Here is a 14255-nt window from a genome sequence, read left to right as displayed (position 1 = left end):
CCCGTGCCTACTGTAGGGGAAACATGGAGTCCTAACCACTCGATTGCCAGGGAAGTCCCTCCAGAAGGATTTGAATTGCCTGACAGCAAATGTTCATTCTAACAACAACAAATATTTATTGAGCATCTACTATGAACTTGCCCAGCATAGAGAAGGCTGTGATGTGGGAGACAGAGCCTGCCCTCAAGGAGCTTGTAACACAGAACATACATGGATTGAGTAACAAAATGAAAAGAGAAAATCAGGATCAAGGTGAAGAAGATGACAAATAGAGGTCACTGCAGGTGCAAGGATTGAGTTCATATTTGAGTTTTTTGACAGTCAGGACTTAAAGGCAAACATACTTTAACAACAAGGAGAAATCACACTAGTTCCTCAGGGAGAAATCTAGGTGAATATTGAATGGTAAAAGTCAAGTAAAAAATCATCTGTATCAGAAACATGAACATAAGAATTGGTTTGGGAAAGAAAGAAGATTCTGATTGTTTTCTAGTATGTGTGATGGGATTGGATGCAAAGGAGCATAAGGAATTAAGAAGAATGAGAACTTCTACAGCTGAAAGTAATGTGAGAGGTGAGAGGCCATGACTCTACCTCCTTCCAGTTTAACAGGTGAGAAAACAGAGGCCCAGGAAGCAGTGACTTGCCCAAGGCCACCTCCCTCCACCCGTACCAAAATGGTCACAGGGCCACTTCTGCCAGCTTCGTACATGTAGAAAGCTTGCCAGTGACTTGCACAACTGCCCGAATAAGAAACCTCCCAGGGACGTCCCTGGTGGTCCAGCAGTTAAGAATCCGCCTGCTAATGCAGGGGGCATGGGTTCCACGCCTGGTCCGGGAATATCCCAAGTGCCTCAGGCAATTAAGCCCAGGCACCACAAGAGAAGCCACCTCAATAAGAAGGCCGCGCACCACAATTAGAGAGTAGCCCCCACTCACTACAACTAGAGAAAGCCCAGACTCAACAACGAAGACCCAGTGCAGCCAAAAATAAATAAAATAAAAAAGAAAACTCCCAGAGGTTCAGAAATAGTATTAACAAACCCAAGGCAGCGGCTTCCAAGCTGAAGGTCAAATGTAATCTTGACTGAAAGTCATCCTTTGAGGACCAAGCTAGAATACGAAAAAGTAAATCCTTGCTCCAGGTAGCAATCGCAGAACTCTACTTCTGCATCTGAATGGCAGTGGGAGGGAAAAGCTCTGGCCCCAGCAGAGCTGAGTTCAGAGCCCAGGCTTTAAGACCTGAGTCCTCATCTATAAAATGGACGGAGTTTCATTCTAACTCATGATGTGTATACAGACACCAGCACATACACAGCATTGCCAAACATACTGACGTGCTCCTTGATGGGCAAACAGGTCACGCCAAGTGAGGTTTTTAAACTAAGATTCAGACACGTAAGCATCATATGACCTGTTGAGAAATAAAACAGTAATAGGAATTATTTGCAAATGGAGTCAGGATGGAAAAAATTCTCTGGGGAACTGAGACCATGGAGATGAGGCTCACTTCAGCCCCTGGGACAGCAGCCCACTCAGATGGGGGGCTGCATCCTCTTGGTCGTGCTTTGAACCTTGGAGCTGTTAACCACTTGGGGCCTAAGCTGAGCGACGGGACCCAGGTTGTGCTACCTTTCAAAGTCAGCAGAACAATGTGCCCAGAGCCATGGTCCACACCCAGGGATGAGGTTTTAATTTATTCTGCTCCTTAGGTCTGCTCATGACACTGTCATGATTCACGTGTACAACTGGCACTCTTAGGAACCTCTGTTGCCCACGTGCCTTTACTGAGTGTATTACACATAGCATGGAGTTATGTTTTTGTTTACTGACCCCCATTATATGCTCGGCACTGGGGGAGGCAAGCACAAGGTGACGAGAACTCGTGTGTAAGACTTCTTTGATGGTCTAGTAGCTAAGACCATGTGCTCCCAATGCAGAGGGCCTGGGTTCGATCCCCGGTCAGGGAACTAGATCCTAAGAGTTCGCATGCTGCAACTAACGATCCCTCATGCTACAAATAAGACCTAGCACATCCCAATAAATAAATAAATAATAACACATGTGTAGTCTACAATAACACATGTGTAGTGTAGAAGATGCCCATGGCCCATGAGAAAGGGCGCTGGGAATATAGGGCATAGCTGTCCTGGGGAGTCGATGGGAAGAGAAGGGAGGGATGACATATTCTCTTCTTGTTGGACAGCAGATCTGGAATCTCAGACTCAGAGAGGATTTTTGATCTGGGTCTCAAAGGCGCTGGTGGTAAAGAACCCGCCTGCCAATGTAGGAGACGCAGGTTCGATCCCTGGGCTGGGAATATCCCCTAGCAAAGGAAATGGCAACCCACTCCCGTATTCTTGCCTGGAGAATCTAATGGACAGTGGAGCCTGACGCGCTCTAGTCCATGGGGGTTGCAGAGTCAGACATGACTAAACTGACTTAGCAAGCACGCACTCAAAGGCAAAATGGAATTTGAGCAGCTGAGTGTGGGGAGAGGAGATAGCAAAGTGTTTCCATGAACACGCCCAGAGGGACTCCTGGGGGCTTATGAAAGGTACACCTGACATGGTGGTGCCTTTGTGCCCACAAAAGTGCAGAGACATGGGAGGTTTTAGAGCAGGGGAGAGACAGCCTCAGAGAGCCAGGTTAGGGGGACTTCCCTCGTGGTCCGGGATTAGAATGCATCTTCCTATGCAGAGGACACAGGTTTGATCCCTGGTCGGGGAACTAGGATTTCATGTGTTGCGTGGTGCAGCCAAAGAAAGAAAGAAAGACAGCCAGGTTAGGAAGATACGTGGTGAGGAGCTGGACAGGATGTGAGATGCTGGCTCGCCCCCGCTGCCATAGTCCCTATTTGCATTCCTAATGGGCCCTGCGCGGAGATTGGCTTTCCTCGCTGGCCCAGCTGGCTCTGGCAGATAAGTGGGACTCTGTGCCCAGGGGCAGGGCGCTTGGTCCTGTTGCTCCCATCCCCCTCACATACATACATACACAGACACACACACACAGACACACACACACCACACACACACAGACACACACACACACACACCACACACACACACACACACACACCACACACACACACACACACACACACACAGAGGTCATTCCTGTTTTTCCAGCCTAGCTGGAGTGAATTGTCTCCCATGTGCTAGTCTCCATCCAGGTGAGGAGGATTTCCTGATGGCCACAGGCCTCAGAAGAGCCCTCTGGCTCTTGGTCCTTTACCCTCCTCACTCCTTGCCTCTCTTCCCACCTTCCACCACCATGTCCCTTCTGAGGAATCCCATGCTTGGCTGACCTCAGGTCAGGTCTGCAATCTCTGCACTAGTTTGGGAGAACCTGGGCATTCTCTGTGGCCACTTGACCTCCAACCTCTGCTCCCTCCCCTCGGTGCTTCCCACTGAACCTTAAGACCACCACAAGAAGGGGCTGAGAACCCCCCTGTCTGGGTTCCATTCCTTCCTCCTCTGCTGGAAATACCAAATCTCTAAGCTCAAAGACTCAGAGACTCCTGGCGCGTCCATCATCAGCACTCTTTGACCAGGGACTGTATCTTACTCCTCTTCTCTTGTAGGACTAGCGATGATAGGTTTTCTGCTTCTCAAGGACTTTTGTAAAAATCCTTCCTTCTGAAGCTCTTAACAGCCCTGCAGGTGGGCAGGGCAAAGGGCTTCCTTATCATCGCCCATTTTGCAGAAGAGAAAACAGAGGCCTGGGGGAGGTTAGAGACTCATGAGTGATCTCACAGCTGTTTGAGTGTAAAGTTTTGTGCTCAACACTCCCCACCCTGCCCTGAGGTCACCTCTCAATGACACCATCCGCTCAACCAGATACAGATAGTCCAAATAGCTAGCAGTCCAAGGCCAGCAGCATGTCCAGCTGGGGCCCAGAACAGCAGAGGGATTTGCATAATGTCACACCACAACCAGTGGCAGAACCAGGTCTCAGGTCCCCTAACTCCCTGCCCAGAAACCTCCCACCACCCCACACTGCCCCATCTTGTCTCCCAACATACTTCCGCTAGATGTATGGGTGTGCCTGACATTGCTGGAATTTACTCCACACACATAATGAGGCCATTTTGAGAAGGGCCGCCTCAGGGGGAACCAGAGAGCTGTCTAGTGTCCCCATCCTGACCCCTGCCAACTCCTCCCGGCTGTGCAAGGCAAGTTGCAAACAGATAAACAGAGTCCATCAGCCTGCACTCCCTTACCCCCTGCCCCCGACACACCTTGCTAGCCTCAAGAACGAGAGGCGGAGTTTGGGGTTTCGAAGCTGTGAAGAAGGCTGCGTGGGAATTAAGTAGTGGAGAGGTGTCGCAGACTGGTTGCCGCACGGGTCAGCGTTCATAGAATCCAGACATCACCACAGCCAGTAACCCACCAAATGAGAGGCTGCTTGTCTACAGCACTGAAGTGATTTTAACTTTAGCAGCTGAATTATTTGAGCAAACTCCGGGAGATAGTGAAGGACAGGGAAGCCTGGCGTGCTGTGGCCCATGGGGTCGCAAAGAGTCGGACATGACTGAGCAACTGAACAAGTTGAATTGTAGTGACTCCCTAAGATATCAGTTTAATGTGAGGATAGGAAAGTTTCTCTCCCTCCAACACAAGGCTGACCCGGCCTGGAGAACCTTCTGGATCTAAGGCAACCGCTGCGCCACGTACCACAGGTTGCCTGATAGCAAAGAAGTGGGTCTTGACCTCTGAGTACAGAGCCAGGTCCCCAGCTTCCCAGCCCACGGCCCACTGAGAGTCAAGCAACAGAAAAGGAGTTAAGGTGAAGGAAGAACCCAGAAGCAGCCGTAGGATAGACCCCTGGAGGGAAAGCATAGGGTTGCGGCCTCAGGAAGATTCTAGAAGCCCTCTGCTCAGGTGGGTTAGCTATATTCAGCTGCCCAGGAGCTGAGAGGAGACCAAGTGATCTTCCCGAGGCAGTCCCGCTTCCCAGCCCCCTCTGCATCCCAGACCCCCCTGCAGGAGTCCCGGGAGATGGGACTCTTCCCTTCTCCTCCACCCCTCCTCTCTCAGGAACTCTTCCTGCTCCCTGTCCTAGTCTCCCACTGAGAACAGGGAATTCCCTCTCCAGCAACAGGAGCCACAGGGACAAGACCTGGAGGGGGAGGGGGTGGGAGGCGCTCCCCTGCTGCTGCCCCCCTCGTACCTCCACCCCCCCAAAGAATGTAATTAAGCAGCAGGCCTCTGCCAGGAGCCAAGCTTTCTGCCTTCCGTCTATAAATCACCTTCTGAATCATCTCTCAGCTCCTGGAGGAGTAACTGCTCCTCAGGCTGCTCCAGGCAGCCCCAATGCCACTCCCCCCCTACCCACCCTCGCCAGCCCGGGAACCTGCCTCCCCCACCCCTCCCTGGTCCAGCCCAAGGTGGCTCCAGGTTGCAGCTGGAAGTGGCAGTGGCTCAGGAGTCCAGGGAACTGTGGGACAGGAGGAGGAGGGTTAGGGGAAAACACACTGCCCTCTCTGCCCCCTCTTCCCTGGGCAGGCAAACAGCAGAGCCTAGGTTAGCCTAGCCTAGCTTCCTCAGGTTAAGTATAGAGCCTCAGGCTCCTGGTCTCCAGTACCAAGTTAAAGGGACAAGTTGGCTCTGAGGGTAAAGAGAAAACAGGCTCAGATGGTAAAGAATCTGCCGGCAATGGAGGAGACCCGGGTTTGATCCCTGGGTTGGGAAGATCTCCTGGAAAAGGGAATGACAACTCACTCCAGTATTCTTGCCTGAAGAATTCCAGGGACAGAGGAGCCTGGTGGGCTGCAGTCCATGGGGTGGCAAACAGCTGGACACGAATGAGTGAGTAACACACAAATACACACACAGGTAGGGTCAACCTGGGAAAACTTCTTGGGAGAGGCAAGTTTCGATCTGGAACTTAAAGGAATCAAAAGAGCTTGCAGACGGGGGTAAAACTAACATGCAGTTAGCCACTTCCAGTATGCTAGGCATTATAAAGAGAGCTTTACCTGCATTCACTTATTCAATCTTCACAACAACCCTATGAGGTAGGAACAGTCACTGTTCTCATTTTACAGATGGGGAAACTGAGGCTCAGAGAGGTGAACTTGCTGTAGGTCATCCACTACTACAGGAATGTGAATGCAGGCAGTCGGGCTCCAAGAGGAATGTGAGTGTCCAGGGAAAATGAGGTTTGGAGGTGTAAGCAGGTGGACTTGGCAGCTTTGGGAGTTAGGGCAGATGGGGCTGCAGAACGAAAGGGCTGGGCTGCCTACGGGAGGCTCTGTCTGCACGGGTGGCCCGGAGGGGTGGGGGAGGCAAGCTCCCAGGGGAGTGCACTGGGGCCACCTGGAGCTCCCTGCTTCACAGCCGTGAATCAGGTTCCTGTCATAGCCCTGCAGACTCCAAGAGGCAGAAGAGATCCCTCAGGCTGCTTAAGAAAAATGAAGCCTAGAGGGAGACACAGAGAAGGAAAGGGACTCATCTGAGGTCACACAGCCTGTCAGCGGTAAACTCCGCCCTCAGACTTAGTCTGTGCACTCAAGCTCTGCTCACTTCCAGACACACAGTAACGTGAATAGGGAGGTGTAGCATCAGGGTGGTACTAACCTTTGAGGAAGGAGTTGGGCTCACCAGCTTCCCTAATTAGGAATAGGGAGTAGAGAATGTCCTTTCCCTCCCTGGTGGCTTTACAAGGATTCTGTGGCTCATGGCAGGATGAGTGGAAAAGGCCAGAAGGCCAGATGCCCCTCAACCTCTGGGCTGACCACATTCTGAGACCAGACAAGTCTTCCTTTTCCCTCATGCTCCCTGGAAGCGTCTGTTAGCTATATCCTCCTCTGAGAAGAGCTGCCTTTCCTGCCCCAACCCCAGGCTCCTTGTCTCCTGCCCAGACTCAGGAGAGATCTATTCAGAGTCTAGAGAGAACCTCCAGGTCAGAGCTCCCTTCCCCTACCTCGCATCCATAACACCTCTGCCTGAGCGCCACCCATGTTTATTAGCATTAAGTTCTGTAGTGGGCAGGATGGGAGATTCTTGCTTGGCCAAGCCTGTTCTTTGGGGATTTTCACCTAGAGCCCTCGCTGTCCACCTCAGTTTCTGAACCAGGGATTGAGCAAGCACCCCAAAGCCAGACAGTGTGAGTGGTGGCAGATTCTAGCTGGGTTCGCCACTGGGAAAGCTGCAGGGAGGGAGGGAGCATGCCCGCTAGAGAACTTGGCACCTCAGTCCAGCTCCTGCCTCTTTTGACCTCCATCCAAAGTTCTTCCCACCAGGCAAGTGTTCCAGATCCTTCCCAAATGAGAGGCCCTCAGATACCTGGGGTGAGGCTGATGCTCAGGGCCCAGATGCACCCATCACTCACCTCTTGGCCCCACAGATGTTGACAAAATACTCTGAAATTCTGGGAGAACTTTCCCTGACTGCTACCCCTCCCCCATACCTTCCCCCCATATATTAAAAAAGGTTCTTCGGAGAACATAACTCAGCTCCATTCTCCTGTTTGTGCAGTGCAGTGCTCAGCCGTGGCCGACCCTCTGCAACCCCATGGACTGAAGCCCACCAGTCTCCTCTGTCCGTGGAATTTTCCAGGCGAGAATCCTGTGGTGGGTTGCCATTTCCTACTCCAGCATTATAATAATATTTGACCTGGGTTTTGCAATTGTTGCCGTTTCAATGGTTGTTGGCCTTTTTTCTTTATTTTTTCAAGCAAAATGTGGGCCCATCAGAAGACAAACAGATCAACAACCACTTTTGCTCCCTTCCGACAGCAAGCCCCGCCCACAGTGGGGGTGGGGTGGGCAGGAGGGTGGTGAACTCACTTCCAAGAGACCCGGATTAATTTCCCACCACCTCCCCCAAGGGTAAGGCCTGCCCTGGAAGGGGGACCACCCGGTTACAGCCTGGCCATCCGATCTGGTATCTGCCCATCTGTCTGTCTGTGTGTCTGTCTGTGGGATCAACAGCCTCCAGCCAGCTCAGCTCCTCGCCAGCCCCAGCCCCAGCCAGCTGTAATTCCTGCCTGTTACAAGTGTTAACACCTGGCCCGGGGCCTTCCTCCCCCGCAGTCTCCAGGTGCCTCTCTGAGCCCCGCCCACTGACCCCCACAGGGTTTGACTGAACATGTTCACAAGCCTCTGAAAGGCGGGTGGAGGTGGGAGTGGGTGGGGAAGGTAGCAGGACATCTGACAGATGGGGAAACTGAGGTAGGGCTTAGGGCAAGTGCTCGAAAGGGGAAATGGCTCCCAGGATGGTGGAGAGAGCTCAGCTGTTCTTATTTTCCAGATCTCTGCCCTCGACTTTTGCTGAGCATTTTCACCCAAGCTGGGAAGCAGAGGTAGGCTAGTGATTCCTGTGTGAGGAAACAGAGGCCCAGAGGGTTGTGTCCCACAGAGGTGGTTCCCGACCCCCAGCACAGGCCCCTTCCATCAGGGCCTCCGCCTCTGGAATGCAGCAGGCACTAGGCTGGGCTCTAATAAGACTGTTCATTTTTTCCCCCAAGAAGGAGAAGAAAGACAAGTTCCTCCACCAGGCGCTAACTGGGACTGACAAGAAGAATTACAGAAATCAGTGCCGCCGCCACTGCTTCCTGTCCCAACTCTTCCACTACCTGGCTGCAAGGCCCTGGAACATCTCTTCCTTTCATGAGCCTCTATCTGATGCCCCTCCTTGTTGCCCGGCCTTCTGGTCTACCTTCTGGAGGCTTGGGCCTGAACAGTGAGGAACACTGTGGGTGGGGTGCTATCCTTGATGGGTGGCACAGACAGAAATCCCAGCTGAACAGTTTCCCTTTAAAGTCCCTCCTAGGGAATGTGTGAGCTGGGTGGGCTGAAGAGGGCAGGCTGTGATGGGCTAGAGAACTGGAATCTGGCTGCCCTGGGGGCAGAGTAGAAACAGGAATCTGAGGCCTGTCTACTCTACTGTCCCTGTCCCAGCCTCGGCCCCCTGCTCCGGCCCTGAGAACATGACACGCTCTGCCCTAGCTCCAAGACCAAAGACAAACGGTGTAAGAAGGGAGGGCTGGTGACACAGTCCTCGGGCAGACAGGATGAGCCTGTGCCAAGCAAGGCTCTGCACCTCCCTTTGCCCATGCTGCCCAGCCCCAGATCCTAAGTCCCTGAGCCCCTTTCAGCCTCCTCGCTAAACCCTTGTCTCCTGCAGGACTATCCCTGCAGGACCGTGGATGCCCACAAAGCCCCCAAGCTTAGAATGTCATTCACACTTACAGGTCATATGACTGCAAACATATCCACAGGTCATACCCCTGCAAACCTACCCATAACCACGGGCCCAACCATAGTCACTGCCACCTGAGGACAGCGTCACGGGCAGACCCGGACACAACCCTCACACTCATACTCACAATCAGGTCATGGCCACGAGCACTGATATCCATGCACAAAGACATCTGTGGAGCTTTCCCCTTATACGGTCATGAAGGCATGTGCACACATGCACACGCACATGCATGCACACACACACACAACACTCACATGCCCAGTCATGAATACAGTCATGCAGTGTCATCAGCAGACACAGGTGCTGACCTCTACATGGGCACAGATACTTCTAGACTTTCTCTGTCACACACACACTTCACAGAATCAGCCGCTTACCAACACTTGCATGCAAAGACATAGTACACCCTGGGCTATGGATTCCCCCAGGCACATTTCACACAAGTTCACATCCACAGTCTCCCATTTGCAGGCACGGATGCTCCTTCAAACGGAGGGACGCTAGTGTACAGATGACACTCCTTAGGGTCATAGACCTAAACACACATACTTACACACACCTCTCTGCCCAGACAAAGCAACACCTCTGTCCCCATCCCCAACCCCAAATAAGCCATGTGTCCAGCAATTATGTTAGGGCCAATGTCCTGGCTTTCCAGGTTTTTCCAGCATCTTCCTATTGGGTGGTCCCCATCTGAATGATCCCCAATACACCACTATACAGCAGACCCCCACCACTCCCTACCAGCACTGCCCCCCAAAAGTGCTCTTGTCCAGCTCATAGGAGAGGGGAACCCGGTCTTTCCCCCTTGGTTTCTGCAGCCTATCGGTCTCCAAGCCTTCTCTTTCCACCTTCCCCACCAACCCCGAGGTCCCTGGGAAAGCAGAGAACAGCATCCCCTTGGCCAGAGGATCGGAAAAGGGTCGGGAAGGGCCAGTAAGGCAGGACTGGTTTCTGCAGCAGCCTTCCCCTCAACCAGCAAAGCCCCCAACCTGGAATTCCTGGCTGCCCCCACCACCCTGGGGACTTCTTTATGTTCAGGAGGCCTCGGGCCAGCCCACCAAGATAGGAAGGACTGGCTGGGCAGAAGAAAGATTTCCCCTTGGGTGTCTGTCCTGGGAGCTACTCTCAGCAGCCCCCTTGGCCATGCCCTGCTCCTACTCCCATCCCGCCCTCCTGAACACCCAGACACAAATGCTGCCACCCCAAACAGCTGGAGACAGGTTCAGGGTGTGACCCCCAAATCTCCTGGCTCTGCTTCTCCTATCCCAGGCTGGGCAGGGGGTGGTTAAGAAGGGAAAAGGGGACATGCTGGTAGCACGCCTCTCTGACTTTCATCCTGGGGCCACAGACCCTCTGCTCACTCACAGATCCCAAATTCTTCCTCCTCACCTTCCACCCCACCCCATCCCCCCACCCCCGGCCGAGGCTCTCCTACATCCAGGAGGGGAAGATTCTTTAATTAAAGTTTTCCGGAATGCAGGGGGCTGGAGACTGAGGAGAGGCGGGGTGTAATTTAGAGAGCTGGTTTCAGTGTGTCTTTCCCCTCTGGCCTCTGGGACCTGCTGGTAGCGATGAGGCCGCTTGGAAAACAAGGGGACTCTCTGGAACTGGGGCTCCCAAAGGGCTGTTTATTCCATGGCCAGTTCCCCCATACAGGCACAACCCCCACCCCCAAACACCGCGCCTGGTTTCCCAGCCTTATTTACTAAAAATGTCTTTTGTATCCGCATTTCTCAGGGACTGAATCCTCCTCTCCCTCTCTCCCTTTCTCTTCGGTCCTTGGTTTTTCCAAAAGGAACGAATTTGACATGGAGAATTGGGCTTTTGGTCAAAGAACAAACCCACCCCCCTCCCAAACAACTACATTTTCAAGGAGCCCTGCTTTTGCCAGGATGGACAAGCAAGAAATGAATTAAATCCTAATTCAATGGCATCTCGGATCAGCACATACCATATTCACTTCTGAGGCTCAAGATTAATCTAGAGCAGAGTGGGGAGAATCTGATGAAATCCACCCCCCACCATTACCCTGCCCCGGGGATCCCTGAAGCCATTGGGGTCTAAAATATGAAGGCACAGGGGGGGTTATTGTGGGGAAATCTCTTGATGGAGGCGCCGGAGGAGATGGGGGTGGCAACGAAGGAACAGGATGATTTTGCCCATGAAGACCCCAAAATGGAGAAGAGGAGTGGCTGCGCCCCAGGGACCTCGCTGGATTTCCAGAAACCCAACTGCAAGCAAATGGAGGGTCTTCAGGGGGCCCCCAGATTGGGACGGGTTGAGGGTTAGGATCTAAGAATAAGAGACCTTCTGAGATAGGGAAAGTCCTCAAGCCTCTGCAGCGACTAGCAAGGAAAATGGTGCTTATCAGAGAAGCCAGGAGTTGGATTCTAAAGGCGACACCAGCAGAAAATCCGGGGGTGGGAGGGGGGGCGGTGGGCGAGTGTGGAGCTGGAGGGAGGTAAGAAGAAAGGAGCCCCAGCCCTGCCGCAGCCCACCCCCGGCTGGCGCCCCCCCACCTCCCTGGGGCTCCGTGGAGAAATCGGGCCCCGGGCAGATAAGAGGCGAGTCTTACCACCAAATTGGGTAGCCGGCGAGGACCCTGGTGCCACCGAGCAGGAGGCCGAGGAGCAGCCGGAGCAGGTGGGGCTCCATTAGAAGCGGCGCCGAGGAGGAAGTTTGCCCGCGACCATGAAGAGGGGGAGAGACGCCCCCAATAGTTGGAACAAAGTCCACTTGAGATTGGAAATGACTTTCGGGCTTGTCAGAAGCGCACCTCCACCCGCAGCTGCCCCCTTCCCGAGCCCAGCGCGGAGCAGCCGGGTTTGAGGATGTCAGCGAGCAGCCAATCAGAGCCCGCGGCCTAAGGTAAGAGATGAGTCTGTAGTTCAGCCTGTCAATCACGCGCCCCTCCCGCCCGGCCCACGAGTCTGGCTCGGGGAAGGGCATCGCCCAGCAAACTTGGGCAAAGCCCGCGCCCCGGACCCAGTGGGAACTTGAGGGGGGACACGGCACCTCGGACCCTCCGCCGGCCAGAACCGCCGCGGCCCCCCGCCAGCCAGGTTTAGGGAGCCGGGGCTGTGACTGGGTGTTGACGTGGAGCCGAGTTGGCGTGGGTATTGACGGGTGGCTCCTTTTCTCTCCGGAGACCGTGACCTCTTGGGACTTGGGCCCGTGAGGAATCGAGAGTAGAAAGCACAAGGATGTTTCCAGAAGCTTCGCTCGGGCAGGACAGGATCCAAGGGTCTCAGAGGGGGTTGGGAAATGCTACCCCTCCCAGCCTCCCGAGCCCGCGAGCGGGCCGGGCCCCTCGACCCGGCCGCGGGAGGTGGCTTCCCGTGTCTTCAAGAAGCGAGCGGAAAGGTCCGCGAAGGCTCGCAGGTCTGGCTGCGGGCGGCGCCGGGGGACCGAGCCGAGTGTCATTTGAGTCTTTTGTCAGGGATCAGATCGGTATCGGGACCTCCTGCTGCCTTTGCATTTCCTGCAACTGACACCAGCGGCCAGTTGCATTTCCTGCGCTCGGAGCCGTGTCACTTTCTCCTCCTTGAGGGGTTCAGGCCTGGCCTCAAGCTCAGGTCAGAAGGACACCCGCAGTCCCATTTGAATCTTCTGGATGAACCGTTTACCGGGCGTGAAAGGCAGTAGCCCCACCAGGGAAGCCGCTGGGGTCCTCAGGGGACCTTGCTGCCAAGATACCCCTGCCCTGCCCACCTCCCCTGCTTGAGGTTCTTAGCTGCAACCTGGGACTTAGTGATAATGCCCCCTTTCCCTGTGTGCACACCAAAGGTATCTAAATACCCCACCCCTGGCCATAAGAAAAGTCTTTCCAAGGCCTCCCTGGGTTCTTTCTCTCCTCTCCTTCCCGAGTCAAGGAATTAGGTCTGCCTTGAGCAGTGCTGAGATTGAAGCCGGATTTGGGGGCCCTTGACCCCTATCACCTGGATGCCTGCCCCCCAACCCTGCTCTCAGGCCACTCAAGGCCCCCAAAGGCACTCTCGGTGGGGGCAGGAGCGGAGCTGAAGCATCTCTGGGCCTGGGGCAAAGACAGTGAGGCCAATAAGAGGGGTTGAGGACAGTGACTCCTGGAACTGCATCAGGAAGCTGACCCCCAGCACTGGGAGGCTGGGAATAGCAGAGTCTCCACAGGGTGAGGGCTTGGCTGGAGGAAGTCTGTGCCAGGGGGCCAGACATTCCTGGCCTTTGATCTGGGCCACCCATGCCTATAGCTTGAACCCACTGCCCCTGCCCATCCTGAGAGCCCTCAGCGCACAAGGCTGTGATGGGCGCGGGGAGCTTGGAAAACTGGCCCGAGGGCATCAAGGGTCGGGAGAGCCGCCTGGGCTTGTCACGGCTTCTGGCGCGTTCCTAGCCCGGTGCTCGACTGGAGGGCGGGGGTGGGGGGGTGGGGGGGGTTGTTGCTGGGGGGGTGGGGGGGTTGTTGCTGGGGGGGGCGGTGTGCTGGTTGGAGATGAAAGAGAGGAGGGGAGGAAAGGGGAGAATAGGGAAAGACAGAGTAGTGAAAATAGAGAGCGCATCAGAGAGGGCCCGAGAGAGAAAGAGCAAAGAGCGGGAGAGATGAGAGCGAGGGGAGACTAGCAGAGGGAGCCCGCAGAAAAAGAAGGGGAAGAAACGGGGAGGGAGAGGCAGAGATGGGGAAGGATGAGAAAGGCGAAGAGAAAGCCCCAACCTGCTCAGGACAGTGGATGGGGGTGGAGACTGTGGAGATGGGGACCTTAAGAGATGGCTCCGTGGCAGGCTGATTTCTGATTCACCTGGAAAGTGGGTTGCGGGGAATCTGCCATTTTCCCTGACATTGGAACCTTAGGGCCCTGACTCTAGAGGGCAGAGAGCCTTCCGCACACACCCTTCCTGGCCTGCTAAGTTCGACCCGGAGCTCTGCCCTCCCCAACGGGGAACTCTCTGATGGTTTTCCTGCCTGCTTGAACTCCAGTCCTGCCTGATAGTTTGGGAGGCTCCGGAACCCCACAATCGTCTTTATTAGAGCTGAGGAGGACTGCCTTTCCCTGGGCCACCGAGACACCA

General features: G+C 54.4%; 1 protein-coding gene across 1 annotated transcript in view; it reads right to left on the bottom strand.

The window, feature by feature from the left end:
* WNT3 (Wnt family member 3) overlaps positions 1–12074 on the bottom strand; it is a 54429-nt gene extending 42355 nt beyond the window's left edge. The window contains exon 1 of the mRNA XM_018065275.1: positions 11788–12074. Coding sequence (XP_017920764.1) covers positions 11788–11867 — 80 coding nt within the window. The 5' untranslated portion in view covers positions 11868–12074. The remainder of the gene's footprint in view (positions 1–11787) is intronic.

Source organism: Capra hircus, chromosome 19 (genome assembly GCF_001704415.2).
Source record: "Capra hircus breed San Clemente chromosome 19, ASM170441v1, whole genome shotgun sequence".
Taxonomy (NCBI): Eukaryota; Metazoa; Chordata; class Mammalia; order Artiodactyla; family Bovidae; genus Capra; species Capra hircus.
This window is presented reverse-complemented; position numbering and strand designations above follow the sequence as displayed.